We start from the raw sequence: 23,295 nt of genomic DNA, 5'->3' as shown, positions 1-23,295 counted from the left end.
GCCAAAAATAAATAACGAATTATTTTTTAAAGACTTCAAAAATAATCCACGGCAAAAATAAAATGTATGTCTGTGTATAACCGAGTCACTTTGCTGTACAGCAGAGATTGGCACAACACGTTTAAAAAAAAAAAAAAAGCCTAAAAAACGACCGAGAGCTTCCTGACCCAAGGCATCAGGGAGTTCAAGACGCCACCGCCATCCTTGGGTTTGAAGATGCTCCCCAAGCCTCGAGCAAGGCACACACCAGGGTAGTTTAAAACACACCCTTCTCTCCCCACGATTCAGAGGAGCCTGTAAAACGGAACCAGCTCCCACGGGGCAAACAAAAGACAAGAAAAATAAGAAAATAACCCCCATCCCCCTACAAAGGCACATAAACTTCCATTTCTGCAAGGTAAGAACCTCCCCCCGACAAGGACCAGACTGGGACGCGCTTAACGATTTGGGGCTGGAGGCGCCATCAAAACCTGGCCGGAAATGCTGAAGGAGTCACGGAAAGCTCGCGTTCTTCACTTCTCCAGAAGAGGCTCTGTACCCCACCCTGGTTTAGTTTATTTGGGTTACAGAGCCGTCTAACCGCTCAAAAGAGTGATTATCTGTCTTCCGGAGCTGGGATTCCTGGCCTCTGTGGAAGAAGCCATGGGGGAGGGAGGGTCTTCTTACAGGGCTTCAGTGCGGGGGACGGAGAACGCCTGGGTGAAAGGGGAGCCTCACTGTGACAGCCCGGGACAGCGACTTCTGGCCGAGCAGCTTTGAGGAAAAGTCACCGTCTCCGGTCCCTCAGGTCTCTGTGGTCACACCCCCGTCCCTCTGGGTGGCAGACGAATCCAGAAAAACGCGGGAAGGCGCGAGGCGTGTCGTGCGCAGGCGCTAGCCCAACGGCTCGTCCTAGGGTTGCAAGTTGTCGCGAGACTTGAGCGTGTGCTAGCTCGTGCTCACCACGTTCTAGCCACGCCACTCCAGCAGCCTCGTGCAGCCACGAGCTCTCAAGCTTGCAGCCGTATCACGTGGGCTCCCGCGCGCTGGCCACCTGCTTTAACTCGGCTCCTCCTGGCTCCACCCCAGCCCAGCCCCCAAATTCTCCCTCCATTGGCTGGGCTTCACACTGCCCTAGTAGTAACTCTTTCAGTCTGGCTTCTCAACTACCATAGGCTGGGTTCCACCCAGGCCCCGCCTTTCGATGTAGATAGCCACGCCTCAGAGGAAGACCACACCCCTCCCCTAACCTCCTAGTCCTGCCGAGTCCCGCCCCGCGGCCGAGCTTCCCCAGTACATTGGCTTAATTTCTCCTTGACCCCGCCCCTAAACTCGGCTCCTTACCATTATTGGCGGGGCCCCGCCCCGGGCCCCGCCTCCTGTCCGGCTCCCGGCTCCCATTGTCTCCGCAGATGCCGCCTTGGTCCAGCGATCGTGCTCCCGGTCCACTTTTCGGAGGTCGCGCTCTTTCTCTGGCCGGCGGGACGGTCCTGTGGCAGAGAACCGGCTTTCTGAATTCGGGCGGCTCTTCTTTCCTCCTTACGACCCGCTTTGCGGTCCCAAGGTGGCAGCAGCAGCTATGTACGCGCTGCGCTCTCTTCTGCTTCTGCTGTTGCCCCTCTGTCCCGGTCCTGGTCCTGGACCCGGTATCGAGGCAAAGGTCACCCGGAGTTGCACTGAGACCCGGCAGATTCTGGGGGCCCGGGGATATAGCTTAAGCGTACTCCCTCCCGCCCTGATCTCAGGTGAGGAGAAAGAGGGAGACTAGAGAATTGGGGGCGAGGGAGGGGGCGGGGGCCGGTTCTCCCCATCTCACAATAACTCTCTTCCCTTTCAGAGTGGCCGTTATAGTAATCTTTTCCTCTCACGGTAATAATGTCTCTTCTCCTCCGGAACTTACCAGGATCACAATAACACTCCCCTTCACATAACAGCTCTCTTACTCCAACCTCACCCCAGGAATCCCTTTCTAATAATTAGCAACCCCTCTGTGTTTTTTTCTTCACCGCCTAATTTGTTTCCCTCGCTATTTCCATGAGTCCCTTGTATGATAATGCTTGCTTTCTTACCAGGTAACCCCACCCCTCCAAACCCCATTCTTCCCATTGAAACCATCTGTATGTCCTTTGAGGCCTGGGGTGTGTGATGTTAGGCAGGCTACCTGGGGACCCTCTGATCACTAAATTGGCCCACTCCTATTTGATCCCATGCCTAAAGGCAGTGAACTTGGGATGGGTGAGGGGACAATAAGGAGGGGGTAGGACCAGGTAGGAATGAGGTGGCAGACAATAGAAAAGAAACCAGACAGCTAGAAGAGAAAGGATGGCCCCCAGAGATGGGCAGGAGAAGGAAGGAATTTCATATCACTTCCCACCATTCCTTCATGTCTTGTGTCCAGGTGAACACCTCCGGATTTGTCCCCAGGAGTACACTTGCTGTTCCAGTGAGATAGAGCAGAGGCTGACCTGGGAAACTGAGGCCACCTTCCGAGGCCTGTTGGAGGAGAATGGTTCCTTCTTGGTTCACACACTGGCTGCCCGACACAGAAAATTTGATGGTGAGGAACTGGCGCCCCCAAACCTGGCTTCATACCTTCTCTCTGAGCTCATGACCCCCACAAGCTTCCTGTACCTACTCCTGACTCAACCCAAAGGCACTCCAGCCCCGGTTTAGCCCCCACATCCCCACCCTATGCTCTCACAGGGTACTGTCCCACCCCCCGTCTGCCCAGACCTCTAAGGGTTGTTTAATTTCTAACTCACTTGTCTTTCCTTTTTCTCCCCATGCCCATTTCTTCTTGCCTCTGCCTTTTCACTTTTCCGTCCTACCCTGGCTTCACCCCACCTCGCATCTCTTTCTCTGCACTTGCCACAGAGGTTTTCCGGGAGATGCTCTCCTCAGCCGAGCACTCCCTGTCCACGCTCTCCCACCGCTCCTTCGGCCGCCTGTATGCCCAGCACACCCCCTTGTTCAGTGGTCTGTTCTCTCGGCTACGGGACTACTATGAGAGGTCCGGTGAGGGGTTAGATGATGCGTTGGTGGATTTCTGGGCTCAGCTCCTGGAGAAAATGTTCCCCCTGCTGCACCCACAGTACATCTTCTCCCCCGACTACCTGTTCTGCCTCACACGCCTGGCCTCTTCTGCTGATGACTCTCTGAAGCCTTTTGGGGACTCACCCCGCCGCCTACGCCTGCAGGTGAGGGGCCCCAAGGCCTGAGCTTCAGCCACCTTTGACCTAGTGACCTCTGAACTGTGTACCACTCACCTCCAACTCAGTGACCCCCTTTTTATGCCCCAGTCACCCCTGACCTGATGATCCCTATCTTGAGCCCTAGTCACCTCTGCCTGACCCAGTTCTCCTTGGTTTCCTTTGACTGGAGCCCCGCCCCCCAATTCTGTGTCTTAGTTTCATACTAGTGGTTCACCCACTCATCTGCTTTTGCTCCCTGCCCCACCCCTTTCTGATAACTCATCCGTATTCCCAATATCTTGACTTCCTCTGGTTCAGCTGTGTAGTGTGAGTGTGAGTTGTGAGTGTATTGAATGCTGGTTCAACACTATTTAAGGATTTTCATTTATAGTGTCTCATTTAATTGTCATAACTCTATGAAGTAGATGTTCACATTCCTATTTTACCGATGAGAAAACTGAACCTTGAAGAGGTTAAGGTCTCACAGCCAGTAAGGGGTGGGGCTAGGTTTCACACCCAGGTCTCCTGGCTTCAGATTCAGCATTGTTCCAATATAAGTCCCTCTATCTCCAAGTCCTGTAAAATGTAATCCCTTCCACCTCTTCCCAAGCCCAGTTCCCCTTGGTCCTGCCAGACTCTGAATTCTTTGATATTCTTGAACATGCCTCCTGGAACCACCTGACATTCCTAATCACCCAAAGATAACCTACAAACCTTGCCCCCACTGCTCATCCCTTTGGTACAGTCTCTTGGCCCCAGTGTTGACTGACCCTCAACAGTCCGGTGGTTTTTCTCACCTTTCCCTTCCTCCAGATAACCCGGGCCCTGGTGGCGGCCCGGGCCTTTGTCCAAGGCCTGGAGACTGGAAGAAATGTGGTCAGCGAAACACTGAAGGTTAGAAGGGCCTTGAGTATGGGTGGGGCCCAGGGAGGGAGAGAAGTGGGAGAGGCCCCATGAAGAAGAGTCAGGTGCCAGCTGACAGGAGAGGCCTGGCCTTCCCTTATCAGCCATGAAGCCCTGGCATCCTGGGTAAATCAGGAAGACTGGAGTCTTTCTTGCATCATGACCCATGACTCTTCCCACCTCTGACCCTCTTCTGCCCTCTGATGACTCTTACCCTCTGCTAGCCTCTTGGGACCTGCTCGTCTCCATAGCCTCTCTGAGATTGGCCCACTGGCCCCCCTGGTTTTCTCCAGGGCCCCTCAGTGGCTCCTTCCTAGAGGCCAGATTCCTGGCTTGGCCTTCAAGGCCCTCTCTCGACTGCCCATTCTCTCCTTGGCCTCCCAGCCTTACTTCCTGCATCCTCATTCTCCTCTCAACCATGATGGGCTCACTCTTGTCCTTGAACCTTTTCTCAGGCCCCTCACTGCCCCTCTGGTCCATCTCTCCCAAGAAGCAGGATGTGCAGCCCGGCCCCTAGGAGCCTCCCTCCTCAGGTTTGCCTCAGTCCTGGGGTCACTCCTGCTGCTGCGTGGGGTCATCAACCCTAGAGATTCACATCCAGCTCCACACTTAGAGCCTGGGAAAGGTGGGATGGGGTATTTGATTTCTCTCTGTGCCCAGCACCAGGCTTGGCTAAGGGCAGCCAAGTGTTTGTGGATGACACAGCCCTGCTCTCTGCTCCCAGATGCCGCTGTCCGAAGGCTGCAAGCGGGCTGTGATGCGTCTGACAGGCTGCCCCCTTTGCCAGGGGGTCCCCTCGCTGCCACCCTGCCGGGGCTTCTGCCTCAACGTGGCCTATGGCTGTATCGGCAGCCAAGGACTGGATCCTGACTGGGGGCCCTATCTGGGTGAGGGGATTCAGGAAAGCCTGAGATGGCTGTCTGTGTGGGGTGGGCAGGGTGGACTGGGGAGGGAGTGTTTGGCAGTGTTGAGTGAAGAGGATGAGGGGGGCTCTTCTCATGTCAGTCCTCCCCCCAGTCTAAGATCCGCTGCTCCCCTCCAAGGCCTGGGTCAGGATTTGTGGCAACATCCCACTTCAGTGAGTATCTCCCTGGATAGCCCGTCATTTAACCCTTTCTCTGTCTTACCCTCTTTCAAGATGGTCTCCTGTTCCTAGCCGACAAGATCCAAGGCCCCTTTTCTTTTGAGCTGGCAGCCCAGTCCATCGGGGTGAAGATCTCAGAAGGCTTGATGCATTTGCAGGAGAACAGTGTAGGGGTGTCAGCCCAGGTACAGGGGCCACAGGAAGAGTGGGAGTGTCAGACTGGGAGCTGGTGGGAGGACAGGAGGGAGAAGCATGGCAGGGAGGCCCTGGGGTGGGAGGACATGTGGGGTGTTAGGGAGACACTGTAGGGTCTCTGGATAAACTGGGGTGTCAAGGACGCTTGGCGTGTTGGGGTGTGGGTTTTACCGCGGGATAACTGTGTGTGGGGTCTCTTCCGGGTGCCAAAGGTATTCCAGGAATGCGGGAGCCCCCAGCCAGCGCGGGCTCGCGCCCGCCGTGCCCCAGCCCCAAGGGAGGAGGTGGGTCGCTTCTGGTCCGCGGCGGCGGCGGAGGAGGAGCGGCCGACGACGGCTGCAGGCGCCAGCCTACCCCGGCTGGTGAGTGGCGGGAGGCCGCGGCAGGGGGGGCGCAAGCGCGGGGGACAGGGGCGCAAGCGCGGGGGACAGGGGCGCGCGCTCCATCTCCGCCTGGCCGGCTCTCTTTACGTCCAGGTGTGGGAGCTCCGCGAGCGTCTGGGCCGGGTGAGGGGCATCTGGGCCGGGCTGCCCCAGACTGTGTGCGGGGACCCCCGCGTGGCGGCGGACCTCTCGCAGGAGGCGGCGCCTTGCTGGACCGGAGCTGGACCGGGCCGGTGAGAGCCGGGGGGTGGGCTGCGGGCGCGCGGGCGGGCGAGGCTGACTCCGGGCCCGGGGTGGAGCGGGAACCTCCGGGGCTGCTCTGCTCGCAGGTACTTGTCGCCCGTGGTCGGCTTCCAGGCCGGGAAGCTCGACAACCCAGAGCTGGATGCAGAATCCTCAAGCCCCGACCTCCAGACGCGGAGGCGGCGGCTGCAGCTCCGAGCCACCACGACCAGGATGAAAGCGGCCGCCCTGGGACGCGACCTGGAGCTGGAAGACTGGGGTGAGACCCGCGGACGCCCCGAGGACCTCGCTCCGCCGCGCTTTCATTGGACGCAGGCCAACCCGCAGCCCCGCCCCCTGCGTCTGTAGTCCCTCCCCTCGCGTCTCAGTTACCATTCATTCATTCACTCACGCAGTTCACACGCCGGTATTGAGTGCTTACCTCAAAGGTAGGCAGTGGAAGGCCAAGGAGATCTCTACCCTTGAGTTCACGGTCCCTTGGGGGAGACACCAAAGCGTTCTTACAGAGGGAGGGGTGGGAAGCTCCCGAGGGTGGGCTGTGGGAAGAGACGGCAATCCAGGGAGGCGGGGAAGTGGGATGCGGGTGCCACAGGGCTGGCTCCCTAAAGTAGAATTTGCCAGAGATGCAAGGCACTGACATACATTTTTTTCCCTTCACTCCCACCGTCTCTCTTTGTCTCTCCTCCCCCACTCCTCTTCCCGTCTGCTCGCTGCTTCTGTGTCTGTTTTCTCTCTTTTCCTGTTTATCCTCTCTCCCCATCTGTCGCTCTTGTTTGTCTCTGTCTCGTCTCTTCCTGTGTCTCGTTGCCTTATTTCCATGTCTGTCTGATCTCTCTCTTCGCCTTCCTGTCACTCACTTTCTCCCTCCTCTCACCCTGCCTGCCCCTGCCCCAACCTTTCACTGTTTTTGTCTTTTCCGCCTTGCCTGTGGCTGTTTCTTGCACCTTCTCACGCTACTTCTCTTCACCATCCCTGTCTGTTTCCGATCCTCGCTCTCCCTCCAGAGGACGCTAGCGGCTCTGGAGAGGGACAACACTATGCAGATGACTGGATGGCTGGCGCAGCAGCTGTGGCCCCCCCAGCGCGAGCTCCGCGCCCTCCTCGAAGGGAAGGTGCTGGAGGCAAAGGAGGAGGTGTCATTATCCGCCACAGCCAGGACCGGACCAGGACTGGAGGGACGTCTGTTGGTTTTCACACACAACCCCTCCTCATTCTCTTCCTCTTAGCCCTAGCCCTGCTTGGACCTCGATAACAGGGGAGGGGTGCCCTGGCATCGGGAGGGTTCATGGCCCTTTCCCTCTCCCCCATCATCTGGGTTGGGAGAGGAGTCGAAGGCGGCTGCAGAGAGGATAGAGAGGGACGTTTTGGGTGAATGGCTGGGGCCCCAAATCCAGATTTCCATTGGTGGGTTGGGGGTGGGTGTTCACAATATTTATTTTTTCATTTGCTATCTGGGGAGGAAGGACTGGGGGGTATTTATTTAGGAAGGAGGTATGGTCTCTCCAACCCAGCCTCCGTGGTTAGGTTGGTGGTGAGCCCCAACAGGGAAAAAGGGAGGAGTTTTCGAGTTGCAGTTGGGAGGGGTGGGGTTTGAAAGAAGTTGAAAGTGGAATGGGTGGGGCACCCGGTCTCAGAAACTCAGAAATAGACAATGCTGGGCGCTTATGAGGTGCAGGGCAGGGGAATAGGATGTCAGGATCTATGGGCCTGGATTTTTTCGAGTTTTTCAGTATCACTTTCTTAAACTAAAATATCAAAAAACAAAGACCCACATCTCATGGTCTCTGCCACCCACATCCTTCACAAGCATCCCCACTTCATGTGTCAGTGTCCAACTCAGTGTTTATTCTGTCAATAAATGGCTAGTTTGTTGGACCCGGTGTGTGACTTTCTGTACCTTAAGCCCCAGAGTCTCTGTGACCAGCAGTTCATTTTCTGCCTCCTTATCTTGGAACCTATCCCCTGGGATTGAATTTGGGCAAGCTGTCCACTCTCTGGGTCTGAATACCTATCTGCAAAATGGGGCGAATTCTGGAGACTAGCAAAACTCTTTTGGACCCAAGGCATCATTAATATCACCATACTACCGCTCTCTGCCTTCAAGGTGGGTGGGCCCCCTCGGCCCCCACCTCATTCTTCTCTGTGAAGTTTTCTCTGGCTACCTTGTCATATCTTTGACAAAGTCTGCTTTCAATTCTGTTACCGTCGTTTCTTTTTTTCTTTCAGTCGCCTGAATGAGTCTTCTGTTCTGCAGAAAGCTGAAAGAAAAAGTACAATTGCAAAAGGAGGGTAGAAGTGTCTCCTAAGGGCAGGCTGGGTGCCCTGAAAAAGAAGGAAAGACTTGGGGAAGTAGAGACCCAGAGACGCCGAATTCGGTCAAAACCGAATCAGCTGCACGGACTGGCGGGACAAAGGGAGGGAGGGGGAGGAGCCTGGGCGCCGAGAAAGTTTATGGAGAAAGTAGAGCTGAGCGAGGAACCGGGCGGTGGCTGGAGCGGGCGGGAGGGCCAGACCCGGATTTCCCAGCTGCTTCTCAGGTGGTCTGGTGAGTCGGCAAGCGAAGCTGAGGCCTAGATCAGTGGAAGACTCGAATTGATGGGAGGGGTCGTGAGGGGTTTCACAGAGAACCCCAGAGGGAGCCAACCCAGGGCTGGCAACAGACTGAGCAAATCCCCAAAGCTGGAGGGGTCCGAGGGCTGGAATTGGAGGCAGTGGGAGGAGACAGAGATGGATGGAAGGAAGACAAGAAATCTAAACTTGGGAGGGGGTGCGGTTCGGGGCTGGACCCTGGGGCTGGGCTGGGGGAGGAAGCCGGGGTGGAGGGTGATGCCAGAGGGGGCGGGTCTCTAGGTAGCAAGTGTGGGTTCTCTGCCTGGGGTCGCTTTGGGCTCATCCTGGAATGGGGGCTGTCAGGGCTTGTTGGAAAGCGGGCTGTGGCCCGTGGCTGTGGATTGGAATGACGGGGCAGGTCCGGACTCCCAAGTGATTGGGAAGCTGGGGCCTGAGAAGGAATTCAAAGCTCAGCGTCCGCTTTTTTTGTCTTGTTATCTTTGTGTCAAAGTTTCTCTCCCCAGCCCCACCCTCTCAATCCCCTCTGGGTGCCCTGCTGGGATTGGAAAGTGGGAACAGGGGTGTGTTTTGGGGGGGGGTGATTATGGCTGGGATCTGGGCTTCCTAAGCAACCCTACACCCCCCAGGTCGCTCTCACACACTGGGGTCTGCCCGCGGCGCTGCCGAGGGAGGGAAAGGATGCCTGAGCTTAAATGAGCCGGTCGACTCTTAACTCCTTACAAAGCCCTTCCTGCGGTCTCACTTCCCCGGGTTTCTAAGCCGTGTGCCCCGTCAGGCCCTCCTTAAGGCTTCCCCTCTCAGCCTCAGAGGGGGCCGCCACGTCCAGACCTGTCACAGTCGGAGGGGCAGAGGAGGCGGCCCGGGGCCTGGAGATGTCCATCTCCCTGGCACGAGTGGACTGGTCTGGTCTGCCTCCCTTTCACTTCCAAATCCCTGGGGCTTGGGGCAAGACTGTCCTTGGAGGTTGGAGGGAGCTGCAGCTGACAGCAGAGCCGCAGTCACGGGGCACCTGGAAGCTCTGGGTGTAGAGACGGCTCCCCTCCTGCCCCCCTGCCTGCAATGAGGTCGCGGCTGCCCAGCAGCATGAGCGAAGGCTCTTACCCGCTCCTTAGATTCCCCTCCTTCCCCCTCATTTCCCTTCTAGACGCTGACGGAGGCAAAAATCTGCTAACTCAGGGGGCAGACTCAACCGGGGCTGCGAGCAGGCCTGGGGAATGAACCCCCAAACTCGAACGAGCGCCTTCCGCGGCTGCACGGCGGTCTCCAGCTGTCTCTGCCTCTGTGTCTGGCCCTTGCCCTGTCCCTCTCTAGTGTCACCCTTCCCTGTGCCACATGGGCGTTCTGTCTCCCACCAGGACCATGCGCCTCTGGGGGCCCCGGAGCCTAGGGGTGGCTCTGGGAGTCTTCATGACCATCGGATTTGCCCTCCAGCTCTGGGGGGGTCCCTTCCAGAGGAGGTGAGTTCCCATCTTGTCCCAACGGCCCCCAGATGCCCCACGTGCTCTTGTCTGTCCCACCTGGGGCTGTGACTCTTGGGGACTCAGAGAACACGCCATGCCTTCCTGGCTCCACGAGACACCCATCCACCTGCTGGTGAGGGACAGGACGCTTCCCCTCCCGTCTCTCCCCAGGCTACCCGGGCTGCAGCTCCGACATTTCTGGGCCTCATCCCCGGGACCGGCTGTTCCGTCCTGCCCACCGCGGCAGCGCCTTGTGTTCCTGAAGACACATAAATCCGGGAGCAGCTCTGTGCTGAGTCTGCTTCACCGCTATGGGGACCGACACGGGCTGCGCTTCGCCCTCCCTGCCCGCTACCAGTTCGGCTACCCAAGACTTTTCCAGGCCTCTCGGGTCAAAGGCTACCGGCCTCAGAGCGGAGGCACCCAGCCCCCTTTCCACATCCTCTGTCATCACATGAGGTTCAACCTGAAAGAGGTGAGGAGTGTTGAGGAGGTGGGAGGGACTGGGGAGAAATGGGCTCAGCCCTGTAGCCAAGACCACCAGGGGAGGAGACCCCAGGCCTGGGGGCTCCCCAGGCATCTCCTTACCCAAAAGTTGGGCTAGGGGGGCCACAAAGGTGGCAGTCCTGTTCTCTTCAGCTGTCCCTTCCTCAGAATTTTCTGGCACCTGAAGTTCTGCCTTCTCCCATCTAGAATTTACTAGAGTCCCTTTCCTTGATCCATTTAGCCTGCTGGCATCAGTGCCCTGCCAACTCTCACCCCACTCCAACCCTCCCTCCAGGTGCCCCTGGCCCTTCCTGGCCTCTCCCACTGACCCCACCAGGGTCCCTGCACAGTCACTGCCTTCGGAGCCATCTTCCTCTCACTCCCTTCACCATGTCTGCCAGATTCTGAGCATCAGCTATACGCCAAACTCTAGCCCAGTCCCGGTCTCCCTTCCCTGCCCCCAGCCTCAGTTCTAAACGGGGAGATGAGTGCACACACTCATGTGTCATCTGCACATACACACAGGAGAGCTCTCGGAGGAGGAAAATCAGTGGGCAAATGAAAACACACAGGGAAAGAGCGAACTTTCACTGAACACGTCTTGAGTGCTGGGTAGTCATCTTACCGTCACCCTGCCAGGAAGGCACAAGCGTCCCCACTACACAGATGAGGAGATTCACTCTCAGAAAGGCTAAGGGACTGGCCTCTGTTAACAGAAAGCTGCAGACTAGCATTTGAACCCAGGTCCAGCTGCTCCAAAGTGCCTTCTGTTGTATGTGTGTGCGCGAACGTGTATTTGTTTTTTGGAACTGTGGCGAGAATATTCATCAAAAGAGGTGGGGTTTTCTCAAGAGGTGGGTTTTATAGGGAAGGATGGACGTGACTTTGTAGTAAGGGAACTATCAGGTGTTCTCAGAGCAAAACATCTCAAAGACACAGTAGCAGTGGGGTGTGTGTGTATGTGTGTGATAGTACTTCAGCGGTGGCTGCAAAGACAGTCCTGTTGGAGCTGGAGCTGAAGAAAGCAGCAGCAGCGTGAACTGATCTAACGGGCAGCGAGGGGCACTGCTGAGGGTAAAGCGAGGACAGCAATCACGGAGGCAGGCGTCTCTGGAGTTTAGGATGACTGTCACCACCATTTACTGCCTGCCTCCCATGTTCCCTGCACTTCCACATTCTTCAGAGTGAGTATTAACCCAGATTTATTGATGGAGGAATAAAGGCTCTGAGAAGTACAATAACCTGCCCAAAGTTACACCAGTTGGTAAATGGCTGAATTGGAATTTTATTCCAGGTCCCTCTGATGCCACGGACTGTTCTCTGCACTCTTCCCCTACGCCTTCAAAGACATACAGTTCACAGGCTTGTCCTTCAGGCATGCCCACATCCATAGGACAGACTGAAGGACTTGTCAGGGAGTCACGATCAATGACCACAGTCACATTCAGAGGCGGAAATCCTTCAGGGAGTCCCAGACCTGGATTCTGGTGTGGATCTGCCTGCTGGACCACACTAGGGTGTGGCTCAGCCCAATGCCCACCTTCCTTCTTGCCAAGAAGTGGGATCTTACGTCCCAAGACTCAGAACAGCTCCTTATTGATTGGCCATGGCTCCCCAGTGCCCATTTCAGGGGTGTCTCTTGCTTTCCAAGATGCCAGGGAGCCTCACAAGTGCCCTGACCTTCAGCCACTCTGGGCTGGGCCTGCCCACCTGACACTTGTACCTGAGATAGAATTATGGTTGCTATCTACTTGCTGCCAGTGATCCTCCTGAGGAGGCCTGAAGCCAGTTCCTTTCTTGGAGGTGTGACCAAGAATCCCAGGGTGGACATGTTATAGGTTTTTGTTGGAGAAGTGAACACAAGGCGTGATTCCTAGAAGTGTTACCAACCAAAGCAAACAGAAAGGCCTGAGGAAATTAATGTTCTCCAGGAGCTCCCCATATTCTGGGTTCCTTCCTATCCTTATCTCATGTAACCTCCATAATCACCTGGGAAGGAAGGTATGATGGTCCCCATTTTGCAGATACGTAAATGGAGTCTCGGAGATGTCAAGTACCTTACCAAGATGTGTGCAGCTAATGAAGGAAGCTGGGGGTTCCCAGCAGAGCTGTCAGGAGAAGGCTGGAAGAGGCTGGGGGGTCAGTGGACACTGGGTTTGCTCTTAGTTTCCTCCTCCCTAGTTCACTCTCTCTATGCCCATTTCCTCTCCTCCCCAGGTACTTCAGGTCATGCCTTCTGACAGCTTCTTCTTTTCCATTGTCCGAGACCCAGCGGCTCTGGCCCGTTCTGCCTTCTCCTACTATAAATCCACATCATCAGCCTTCCGCAAAGCACCATCCTTGGCTGCCTTCTTGGCCAATCCTCGAGCCTTCTACAGACCCGGGGCCCGGGGGGACCACTATGCACGCAACTTGCTATGGTTTGACTTTGGCCTCCCCTTCCCCCCAGAGATGAGGACCAAGAGAGGGAATCCGCGTGTCTCCAGAGACCCCAACCCTCCCCAGTTGCCTTCTGGTGCTGGCCCTCCAGCCCACACCCTGGATCCCAATGCTCTCTTCCATCCTGTTCCCACTGTTGCTGATGGTCACAGCCAGATGTCCAGCCCTGCCTCTTTAGATTTGGGGTCTTCATCCTTCATCCAGTGGAATCTGGCCTGGCTGGACTCTGTCTTTGACCTGGTCTTGGTGGCCGAGTACTTTGATGAGTCACTGGTCCTGTTGGCAGATGCGCTGTGCTGGAGTCTAGATGATGTGGTGGGCTTTATGCACAACGCCCAGGCTGGAGGTGGGCAGGGCGCAAGCACCACTGATGATGGTGGACTGACCACTGAGGACAGGCAGCTGACTGCCCGGGCACGAGCCTGGAACAACCTGGACTGGGCTCTCTATGTTCACTTCAACCGAAGCCTGTGGGCCCGGATAAAGCAGTATGGCCAGAGCCGGCTGGACAGTGCTGTGGCGGAGCTCCGGGCTCGCCGAGAGGCCCTGGCTAAACACTGTCTGGTGGGGGGTGAGGCTTTAGACCCCAAGTACATCACTGACCGGCGATTCCGCCCTTTCCAGTTTGGGTCAGGTAAGGTTTTGGGTTATGTGCTCCGAAGTGGGCTGAGCCTCCAAGACCAGGAGGAGTGTGAGCGCCTGGCTACCCCCGAGCTGCAGTACAAGGATAAGCTAGATGCCAAGCAGTTCCCCCCAACAGTCTCTCTGCCCCTCAAGACTTCAAGGCGACCCTCCCCCTAGGCATCAAACCACTGTCTTAGGCTGAAGAGCAGCTAAGCCATAGGGCGCCAGTGATGAGTGTGAGGAAGCCAGATGCCCTTTCGGCTTCCCTCAGAAAGCATGTCTGCTCCCCAGAGGACCAGTGGAACTTTGCAAGAATATGGGTCCTACATCCTCCAGCCCGTGCCAAGGAATCCCAGACCGAGAAGCAGGCCCCCTCCCATTTTTGCCCCTTCCCCTTTCCCACCCCCATCCCTGAAGGTCCAAGTCGCACTTGGAGCCGCACTCCAAGGCCTTCTGGAGGAGCTAACCATGGAGTACGACAGAGAAAGCCTGGGACACAAGGGATGGGAATAATACGTCCACCTCTCTATGAAACACTTGTTACTGGGCTATGCTCATTTCACTATGAATGAAATGTTCAATGAATAAATAATTTGAAACTTCGACCTGCTCTAGAGCGGCAAGGGAAGGGGATGGAGCATCTTCCTGGGAGAAACGGGGTTGTCGGGGGTTCTTTCCGTAGTCCAAGAACCCTAGCCTTCTGCAGCAGCCTAACCCCTGCCGCACCCTCCTCTCTTCTCCAAAGTCCAGTCACCTACAAATTCCGCCTCCGAAGCCACGCCCCTTCCCTTCCGCTTCCGGTTTCTCACCAGTCATTCGGTCCCGCACCCCGGTTCCGGCCCCGTGGGGTCTCGGTTCCGGGTTCGTTGCCCCGGTTTCTGGCCCCAGCTGGTCTGTCGGGCCGGGCCGGGCCGGCCGCGCGCAGCACCAGTCGGGACTTGGGGCTCCCGGAACCACCCTAGCGGCCCCTCCGCCCTGCGCCGTCCCCGGCCCACCTCGCCCCCCGGCCCGCGCCGCCCATGGAGTCCCAGTGCGACTACTCGATGTACTTCCCGGCCGTGCCGCTGCCGCCGCGCGCGGAGCTGGCGGGGGACCCGGGCCGGTACCGGGCGCTGCCCCGGCGCAACCACCTCTACCTAGGGGAGACGGTTCGCTTCCTGCTGGTGCTGCGCTGCCGGGGCGGTGCGGGGTCCGGCGTCGGGGGCGGCCCAGGCTTGGGCTCCCGAGGGGTCTGGGCGGAACTGGCGACCGCCCTGGCCGCCCTGGCCTCGGTCAGCGCCGGAGGCGGGGCGCCCGGGGGCGGTGGCTCGGGCGACCAGGATCCCGAACCCCCGGGGGGCGGGGACCCTGGCGGTGGGGGGTTGTTTCGAGGCTGCAGCCCCCTCCTCACCCACGGCCCGGGCCCTGCTACCTCAGGGGGAGCGACCACGGTGAGGAGCCCAGAGCGCCACGACACAGGGCGGAGGGGCGGTTTGCTGGGCTCCCAAGACCGGAGGGGAGAGGGACGCTAGCGGGAAGCTGGAGGCCTATGACGGATGAATAGAGGGGAGGGCGAGAACCACGTACAGTAGATCTTAAAGGGGACGCGGGCGCGGCGGGCGGCCTTGACTCTCCTGACCTCTTCAACCCCTCTGGCAACCCAGCTGCCTGTGGAGGAACCAATTGTGTCCACAGATGAGGTCATCTTCCCACTCACCGTTTCACTGGATAGACTGCCCCCAGGGACACCTAAAGCCAAGGTAAGGCTGGCACGGGGTGGAGCTCTGTCTTAATTGAGACGCCCTTTCTGAGGCTGTTTCTCTTGACTGTGGTCCCGTGTCCCCTGTGCTTAGATTGTAGTGACCGTGTGGAAGCGGGAGGTTGAGGCACCAGAGGTCAGAGATCAAGGCTACCTGCGCTTGCTGCAGACCCGATCTCCTGGGGAGACCTTCAGGGGCGAGCAGAGCGCTTTCAAGGCCCAAGGTGGGGAGGAGAATGCAGACAGGACCTGCTAGTGTCTGGATTTTGTGGGGACGGTGGAGGGGGTGACACCAGCAAGTGCCCGATCCGAGGAGAGGAAGACTGGACCCGTGGGTTGGAGGTGAGGTATGCCCAGTCCGTCATCTGGAGTCTCCGCTCTCTCCTGCAGTGAGCACCCTGCTGACTCTGCTGCCTCCTCCGGTTCTGAAGTGCCGCCAGTTCACTGTGGCTGGAAAACACTTGACGGTGCTCAAGGGTGAGCAGACTAGAGGCTCCTGTCTTGGGTGGCAGCAAGGGCACCGGCTGGGTGGCCCTGGACAATACGGTGGGGATAGATCCATTTTGGGGGGGGTGTGGTCTGAGGAGTTCAGATTCTCTTAGCTGAGCTGGTTACCTCCCACAGTGCTGAACAGCTCCTCCCAGGAGGAAATTTCTGTCTGGGATATCCGCATTCTCCCAAACTTCAATGCCAGTTATCTACCTGTCATGCCCGACGGCTCTGTGCTGCTGGTGGACAATGTCTGGTGAGGTCCTGGGAGGGGCGGGGCCGCAGAGTGCTGGGCATGGCCGCAGGGCCCAGAGCTCTGGCAGGGAAAGTTCCAGCTCTGGTCCCTTTCTTCTCAACTAGTCACCAATCTGGGGAAGTCTCCATGGGCTCCTTCTGCCGGCTCCCTGGTACCTCTGGCTGCTTCCCCTGCCCACTTAGTGCCCTGGAGGAACATAACTTCCTGTTTCAGCTCAGAGCGGGTGAGAAGCCCCCTCCAGGGGCCAAGGAGGTGAGTACAAGGGACTGGTGTGTTTAAGGAGAAAGGCTGAGAAAATGCAAATGGGAAGAGGCAGGCCAGGGAGTTAACTAACGGGAGAGGGAACCTCTCCTTCAGGTCATCACATACAGGTGATGTTTCTGCTTGTCCCTCCGACAGGGCCTAGAGGTTCCCCTGATTGCTGTGGTTCAGTGGTCCACGCCGAAGCTGCCCTTCACCCAGAGCATCTATACCCACTACCGGTGAGTTTGTGGGACACCCCCCCGCAAGCCCCCTGCTGGACACCATCCTGTTCATCTCTGTTTCGAAACACACACATCCTGCTTCCCTCTCTCTCACGGCTTCTAGCCTGCCCAGCATCCGCCTGGACCGCCCGTGCTTTGTGATGACTGCTTCTTGTGAGTCCCCTGTTCGGACCTATGAGCGTTTCACTGTTACCTATACGCTGCTCAACAATCTCCAAGACTTCCTTGCTGTAAGGCTCGTGTGGACCCCGGAGCACGCCCAGGCTGGTAGGTAGCTGCCAGGCTTGCCCAAGGAGGGGAGGGGAAAGGAAGATGTCATGGAGGCAGGTGACTTGTGCCAGGCTGCTTCAGCTGTGTACCTGGATGGTCTCCACGGTGTCCTAATGGAGAGTTTAGAGAGGCCATGGGCAGAGTGATTTTAAGGGCACTGACACTGATGCTGCGTTCCCTGTTTGACTTGAATATCTCCCATTTCTTAGCTGTGTGACCTTTAGTAGGTTACTTAACCTCTCTAACCTCAGATTTCTCATTTCTAAAATGGAGGAACTACTACTTCATGGGGCTGTTACAGCAGTTTAGTAAGTTAATATGTGTGAAGTGGTTAGAATAGATCTCAGTACACAGTAACTATTACTGTTGTTTATAAAGTTCAGCAAGCAATAGCATATACTCAGTTTACTCCACAGAGTGGCTCTGAGCATCAAGCAAGACTGTGCTCGTGAAAGCCCTCTGCAGACTGAGAAAGGCCGCACAGAGCTGTTTCCCAGCCCTGTTTCTGCCCCTCAGGAAAGCAGCTGTGTGAGGAGGAGCGCCGGGCCATGCAGGCAGCCCTGGACTCCATCGTCTGCCACACCCCCCTCAACAACCTCGGCTTCTCCCGCAAGGGCAGCGCGCTCACCTTCAGTGTGGCCTTCCAGGCTCTGCGGACCGGGCTCTTCGAGGTGGGCTGGGTGAGGCCTAGCGTCGGGTGGGAGGGGTCAGGGCCGCTGGCTTCTATGCTGAAGCATAAATGGGTGGGTGCTACAAAGCCGGGTGGAGGGAAGGTGGGCTTTAGATCCGACTTACGCCTGTCAAGTGGGGAAGATGACCTGAAAGGGGGTCGGGGGCCTGGCAGCCGAGCTGGTCGGCTGATCTATGTCTCCCCACCCCAGCTGAGCCAGCACATGAAACTGAAGCTGCAGTTCACTGCCAGCGTGTCCCACCCGCCACCCGAGGCCCGACCCCTCTCTCGCAAGAGCAGCCCCAGCAGCCCTGCCGTCCGGGACTTGGTGGAGAGGCACCAGGCCAGCCTAGGCCGCTCTCAGTCCTTCTCCCACCAACAGCCCTCCCGCAGCCACCTCATGAGGTATGGAACTGCATGGGGAGGACCCCGCGGGCTTGGTAGAGGCCAGGATCGGGAAGGGAGAGGACGGGACCCTGGGGTCCGGCCAGAGCCCACAGCCTCCACTTTCCTCCAGGTCGGGCAGTGTGATGGAGCGCCGGGCCATCACTCCCCCTGTGGCCTCCCCTGTTGGCCGCCCCCTCTACCTGCCCCCGGACAAGGCTGTGCTCTCTCTGGACAAGATCGCCAAACGCGAGTGCAAGGTCCTGGTGGTGGAGCCGGTCAAGTAAACCATCCGGCCGCCTCCCTCTCACACTCCCGGAAATGGACAGCCCCAGCGCGGGTGCTCCCTGCAGGCTGTGCCTCCCCGGGGAGCCTCCCACCAAGGGTGAGGGGGCCCCCCACAGGGCCGCCTGTCTGTGTCTACTGATGAGGGACGAGGGAAGAAGCTGTGAAATGGCCGGGGATGGCTGCAGCGTGAAGCCGACAGTATTTCCCGGACTTCCTGGGGGGGCTGGCCCCACCCCTTGGCCAGGGCAGGGGCTCCAGGAGCTCCCCTGCCCCCCGCCTTGCACCCTGGTTCTAAGTTTACAAAGTGTTTTCCTTGTTCCTCTTACGTTGTCTTCCCCGCCTCTGACATTCCCTCCCTCCCTCCCACCCGCAGGGCTGAGATCAGAGGGTGGTGATGGTAAAGGGACCCAACAATGACACGACCCTCCTGTCTCAGGTCAGGGGAGAGAGCTAGGTGGCCTCCCCTCGTCCTCATGTTTACGTCTGCAGCCTGAAGCACTTTAAGTTGTGTGGGATTTTTGATTTGGGTTTTGTTTTTTTTTTGGTCTGTCTGTCCCTGTAACTTATTCTCCAACTACTGCTTCCAACTGAAATAAGACTATTAAATGCCTGTTCAGGAGGGAGAAAAAGACTGTTACTTGTGTGTTGGTGGCAGCGGCAGAGACCTAAGGGCTCAGAAAGATTCCCTCCAGCCTGTACACCAAATAGCTCCCTTCCCACCTGTTTTTTTTCTTCTGATTTCCAGTTTTATCTGTCCACCCCACGCCTCTGGGCTGAGGGCCCGGAAGCTGAAAGACACATGGGGTATGACTCTCCTCCCCCAATACACACAACACATCCCCAGGTCCAGGAACATCACACTTATGTTTATTAGGCAGGGTGAGAAGAAGGGAGGTCCCCTCACCTTCACTGTCCTTAACAGAGTACAAAGTCCCTGAGCCTCTGCCCTTCCAGGTCAGGGTGGGGAAGCAGGTGAGCAGACAGCTTTAGTTCTAGTGGCACCAAGAGAGAGGCCGTGGAGGTTCCCATCTTTCTCAGCACAGAGGTTCCTCCTCTGCCCCTCGCCCTCAGGCAGGCTCACACGTCAATGGGCTCCCGGCCTCGGTTCTGCCTCTTCACCACAAACACCCTCTGTCCCGACACGGTCACAAGCAGCGTGTGTTCTCCAAAGACCACTGGAGGGGAGACGCACCTTCCCCCAGCCCGGGAGAGGGAAGGGAGCAAGAGAGTTAGTGGGTTGTGGGGGCCTCAGTGGGGGTCGCACACAAACTGGCTAGGATCCAAAGCCAAAGGAATTCAACAGTTCAAAGCTCAGAGATTAGAAGATGGGAGGTCTCCATTAAATCCCCTCCCTTCTCTTGCTTTTCTCATAGTTCTGATACAGGGGTAAATACCACGGGGAAGACAGGGATTCCAGAGGAGATGGTGGGCAGTTGGTAGGGGACAGGTGTCTTTCCCTGAGAAGAATGGCCTTGGGGAGCAGCACCCCACCCCCCTTCCCCACTACCAGAGGCCGGGGCTCACCCGACAGACGCTTGAAGGGTACGCTCATGCCTTGGTGCAGCCGGAAACCGCAGGCCGTGCTGACGAGCTCAGAGATGGCGCTGGCAGCCTGCTCGTCATTCTCCAGATCCCCTGATGACTGCACACAGAGGGAGGGGGGCAGGAATCAGGGACAGACTGGGAGGCAATTCCAAGAACACTTCTGTGTAACCTGTCTGTCTCCACTTTCCAATACTGCAACATCACCCCTAGTTTTGGAAAAACTTAAAACTTTCCTATGACATTGTTGCCCCTCTTGATGCCATCTTGTTCCAAAATACTGGGCTTCCCTGAGGAAGTAGGAACTCTCATCCATTTCTGTCCATTACTGACCCTGTTTCCCCAATCCCTGAATCTTCATTTCTCTCCCTGTCTCCACTTATTTGAAAAAAATCACATTCTCACAGATCAGTGCCCACCCACCACAGCTAGAGTCCCAGGCTCCATCTTTTCCCATTTCTCATTTGTCACCCTGTCTGCAGAACCTGAAACATAAACATCCCTTTTCTCTCTGAACCCCTTCGGACTACCTGGCCCTTGAATAATGACGTCACAGCGGCCTGGGCTTCCTCTTCTCTGGTAATGATCTCAACTTCTTACCTCCTCAAGGTGGCCCTCCTGCTGGATTCTATACCTGTTTCCTCATCTGTAAACTGGGGACATCAGTACCTATCTTACGTGCTTGTGAGTGTCACAAGAGTACTGGGGCAAGATGCTCAGACTAGCTCCTGGCATTATCTATTTAACGGCTATTCAGTTCAGTTCAGTCGCTCAGTTGTCTGACTCTTTGCAACCCCATGGACCACAGCATGCCAGGCCTCCCTGTCCATCACCAACTCCTGGAGTTTACCCTATTATTCTATATCAAACAGTGTTTAAAGCTGCACTATCAAAATCCCCCCTATCTCTCCCCCTCTCCACTCAACTTCCTTTCTTAAGTCCCTGCTGGTTAAGGCACCATCATTCTAGGCTTGAGGTCAAAGTCTTACAGGATAGAAAAGTATCCCCCTTATTACTGAACTCTAGTCATTACAAAGACAAACCAATTCTTCCTTTAAAAACCCCTTCTCTCCTTGCTTCTCCTCATTGCAACCAGGGGTTTCATACCTACATTTTGGCAACAGCATCCCCGCTTTTGAATCCCGCCCCTTCTGGCTTACCTTTATGCCTAATAGAACAATGCTACTCAATCACTTCATCAGCTTGTTTCTGTTCAAAAACCCTTCAAGATTGATCCAAATGTGTTAACCTAGCCTTGAAAGTCCTTCACAATCGGACCTTTCCTTACCATATCCTCTTGTTCCCCCAAATGTTTCCAAATCTTTTCAACATAACCCCATCACCAATTCAGATAGGCTGGTGTTACACTCCTGCAAAATGTCCACCTCCCAACCCTGAATATTCTTTCTTTCCTGTCATCTATCCATCTTTTAAGCCCAGATGAATTCTTACCTCGTCCAAGGAAGGTTCCTTGCCAAAACACAAGTTATAATATGAAGGGCTGAATCCTTCACTTTCTGGACTCCTTCAGCTGCGTTAACCACATGCACTACTTTGAACTTTTAGCCTTAAGCCTTGTCTCTCTAGCTAGATTGAAAACTTCCAGAGCTGACACTGTATTGTACTACAGAACAAAATACCAAGCCTCTTCAATAAATACCAAATAAAGACATACTCAAGAGTAACTTGGGGATTGTCAGTTATCAACAAACCTGTAACTTGCTTGACTTTGGTAAAGTCAGTAAACCTCTTTTACTTCAGGATCGTTACAAGACTGAGAGTCCAGAGATTGACTAATTGATTTAATTCCTACATGCCAGGCGTGATACCAGGGAAAGACCAAGAACAGAGCCCAATCGGGCCAAACAGGGCAACATTAGAAGGCATCCTAGAGTCATGTGTACTTGGAGCACGCCCCTCCCATTTCCAGAACGCACCGCCAGCACCGCGCCTTCACTCAGCACCAGGTAGCCAAGCTGGTCGGGGATTCGCTCCAGCCCCTGAGTCAGTGCCGAAGTCTGGTGGGTAAAGATGCAATTAGTGAGCAGCAGGCCGAAAGGATGGCCCTTGGGCAACCAGAGTGCCTCTCTTGACAGTGCCCCCTGCCCCCGCTCCAGGCCTCTTTACCCAGCCAGGGCCCTTCCAGACCCTCTTCCCTCTACACGGCCTTCAACACTGATGCTCCTGAGCCTCCGTCAGTCCTCTCCTCCGCCCGGGCTCCACCAGCTGTCCACACGTCACCTTTGCTACCCCAAGGGCCCCCTCCCCAAACCCACCTGTGGCCTGCGCCTCCCCCTCAGACTAGTCCCCAGCTTCTACACACCCTCCCAGCGACTTCTCCTTGGCCTTCTACGTCACCACCCCTCCCTTCTCCATTTCCTTCCAGTCCCGGGGAGAATAGGAGGTGAGGCCGGAGGGCACGCTCAAGACCCCGCAACCAAAGAGATTGGGGGACACGGGTAAGGAACCCCCGGCGCGGCGCATAACTCCGCGCATGCGTCCTCACTTACCATCGCAGCTCTAGGTGCTGGGGGAGCTTGCAGCCAAACCTAGCTTCCGGCTCCAGACCGCGGTCACGTGCTTCCACCCAGCGGTCTCCTCCTCCGGCCCTGCCCTGCCCGACTTTAGTCCCGCCCCCAGGATACCGATTGGAGAGTGGCTACGTCATCAGACTTACTCTGCCAGTGCGGAGCGCCGCTTCCGAGACGCTCGCGCATTGGCTGCACATCCTCTTGAACATTCATCTCCCTTCCCCAGAGCGCGAAGGAGGGGGGCGTGTCGGCGGAGGGCGGGTCTGGGGGCGGGGCCGGAGGGAGGCCGGGCTGAGAGTTTGCGCCTGCGCACACGGGGGCGGGGGGGGGCAGACTCCAACAAGGTTAGGCGGCTCGCAAGTGGAATCCTGACAGAGCCAAAAGACGTAGATAAAGAGCTATTCAGATGCTACTCTTGTGCCTACTTCAGGCAGCTCTCTGACAGGAATTTGTTCCAAAGCGATTTTTCGTCCCGAGATTCTGTAAGAAACTGTGTGATAGAGCATTATACCTCCCTAGTCCATGGGGCGCTAAGGGTCGGACACGACTGAGCGACTTCACTCTCACTTTTCACTTTCATGCATTGGAGAAGGAAATGGCAGCCTACTCCAGTCTTCTTGCCTGGAGAATCCCAGGGACGGGGAAGCCTGGTGGGCTGCCGTCTATGGGTCGCAGAGTTGGACAGGACTGAAGCGACTTGGCAGCAGCAGCCGCCGCCAAGGCAGCTGCAATGCTGAATATTCTCTGCCAGGAATAATTAGAAAATGACCTTGGGGTAATTTTTTAAATATATGAGTGTCATTTAGAAATTTTTTGTTTTAATTTAAGTAGTTTTTAGACCTGCTGCAATATTAATGTGAGGCAAAATGATGATAAACTAATAAAAAAGCTTGATAAGGATTTGGAGACATTGGGGCTCTCATACATTGCTGGTAGGGATGTAAAATAGTGCAGTTGCAGTGGGAAACAGATTGGTGGTTCCTCTGAAAGTTAAATAGAGTTACTATATTTATAAATGAAAGTTAAATAGGACCTAAAAATTCCACTCCTACATACATACCTAAGAGAACTGAAAACTGTATGT

At 56.3% G+C, this 23,295-nt stretch overlaps 4 protein-coding genes across 4 annotated transcripts; 3 read left to right on the top strand and 1 right to left on the bottom strand.

Moving 5' to 3' along the window:
• Window positions 1-1,558: 1,558 nt before the first annotated feature.
• On the top strand, window positions 1,559-7,230 carry GPC2 (glypican 2). The gene is made up of 10 exons (XM_068969585.1): window positions 1,559-1,724; window positions 2,378-2,536; window positions 2,854-3,176; window positions 3,984-4,064; window positions 4,798-4,960; window positions 5,212-5,342; window positions 5,565-5,714; window positions 5,829-5,968; window positions 6,065-6,237; window positions 6,983-7,230. The coding sequence occupies exons 1-10, from the start codon at window positions 1,559-1,561 to the stop codon at window positions 7,228-7,230; spliced, it is 1,734 nt and encodes a 577-aa protein (XP_068825686.1).
• A 2,640-nt stretch (window positions 7,231-9,870) lies between these two features.
• GAL3ST4 (galactose-3-O-sulfotransferase 4) lies at window positions 9,871-14,053 on the top strand. Its single transcript, XM_068969047.1, has 3 exons — window positions 9,871-10,006; window positions 10,181-10,484; window positions 12,713-14,053. Exons 1-3 carry the CDS (start codon window positions 9,882-9,884, stop codon window positions 13,733-13,735), a joined length of 1,452 nt encoding a protein of 483 aa, XP_068825148.1. The 5' UTR covers window positions 9,871-9,881; the 3' UTR covers window positions 13,736-14,053.
• A 524-nt stretch (window positions 14,054-14,577) lies between these two features.
• Window positions 14,578-18,604, top strand: TRAPPC14 (trafficking protein particle complex subunit 14). Its single transcript, XM_068968850.1, has 11 exons — window positions 14,578-14,988; window positions 15,202-15,297; window positions 15,391-15,520; window positions 15,687-15,773; window positions 15,921-16,041; window positions 16,146-16,293; window positions 16,441-16,523; window positions 16,630-16,793; window positions 17,313-17,467; window positions 17,678-17,871; window positions 17,984-18,604. The coding sequence occupies exons 1-11, from the start codon at window positions 14,578-14,580 to the stop codon at window positions 18,135-18,137; spliced, it is 1,743 nt and encodes a 580-aa protein (XP_068824951.1). The 3' UTR covers window positions 18,138-18,604.
• A 422-nt stretch (window positions 18,605-19,026) lies between these two features.
• On the bottom strand, window positions 19,027-22,254 carry LAMTOR4 (late endosomal/lysosomal adaptor, MAPK and MTOR activator 4). Its single transcript, XM_068968928.1, has 4 exons — window positions 22,191-22,254; window positions 21,618-21,698; window positions 19,663-19,780; window positions 19,027-19,313 (listed from the first exon to the last, which is right to left on the bottom strand). Exons 1-4 carry the CDS (start codon window positions 22,191-22,193, stop codon window positions 19,216-19,218), a joined length of 300 nt encoding a protein of 99 aa, XP_068825029.1. The 5' UTR covers window positions 22,194-22,254; the 3' UTR covers window positions 19,027-19,215.
• Window positions 22,255-23,295: the final 1,041 nt, after the last annotated feature.

This window comes from Capricornis sumatraensis, chromosome 3 (assembly GCF_032405125.1).
Source record: "Capricornis sumatraensis isolate serow.1 chromosome 3, serow.2, whole genome shotgun sequence".
In the NCBI taxonomy this organism is placed as follows: domain Eukaryota; kingdom Metazoa; phylum Chordata; class Mammalia; order Artiodactyla; family Bovidae; genus Capricornis; species Capricornis sumatraensis.
Note: the sequence above shows the minus strand (reverse complement) of the source record. Positions and strands in the feature narration are given on the sequence as shown.

Excerpts from the sequence above, each read along its gene's own strand:
- LAMTOR4 (XM_068968928.1), bottom strand. Across the intron at positions 19,781-21,617 it reads GTGAAGGCGCGGTGCTGGCG|TCATCAGGGGATCTGGAGAA; the intron begins GTGCGTTCTGGA and ends CTCTGTGTGCAG. Across the intron at positions 19,314-19,662 it reads ACCCTTCAAGCGTCTGTCGG|TGGTCTTTGGAGAACACACG; the intron begins GTGAGCCCCGGC and ends TCTCCCCTCCAG.
- GPC2 (XM_068969585.1), top strand. The coding sequence starts at position 1,559 with ATGTACGCGCTGCGCTCTCTTCTGCTTCTGCTGTTGCCCCTCTGTCCC. Across the intron at positions 1,725-2,377 it reads CCCTCCCGCCCTGATCTCAG|GTGAACACCTCCGGATTTGT; the intron begins GTGAGGAGAAAG and ends TCTTGTGTCCAG. Across the intron at positions 6,238-6,982 it reads CCTGGAGCTGGAAGACTGGG|AGGACGCTAGCGGCTCTGGA; the intron begins GTGAGACCCGCG and ends CTCTCCCTCCAG.
- GAL3ST4 (XM_068969047.1), top strand. The coding sequence starts at position 9,882 with ATGGGCGTTCTGTCTCCCACCAGGACCATGCGCCTCTGGGGGCCCCGG. Across the intron at positions 10,007-10,180 it reads GGGGGTCCCTTCCAGAGGAG|GCTACCCGGGCTGCAGCTCC; the intron begins GTGAGTTCCCAT and ends GTCTCTCCCCAG. Across the intron at positions 10,485-12,712 it reads TGAGGTTCAACCTGAAAGAG|GTACTTCAGGTCATGCCTTC; the intron begins GTGAGGAGTGTT and ends TCTCCTCCCCAG.
- TRAPPC14 (XM_068968850.1), top strand. The coding sequence starts at position 14,578 with ATGGAGTCCCAGTGCGACTACTCGATGTACTTCCCGGCCGTGCCGCTG. Across the intron at positions 15,298-15,390 it reads CAGGGACACCTAAAGCCAAG|ATTGTAGTGACCGTGTGGAA; the intron begins GTAAGGCTGGCA and ends CCCTGTGCTTAG. Across the intron at positions 15,774-15,920 it reads ACACTTGACGGTGCTCAAGG|TGCTGAACAGCTCCTCCCAG; the intron begins GTGAGCAGACTA and ends TACCTCCCACAG.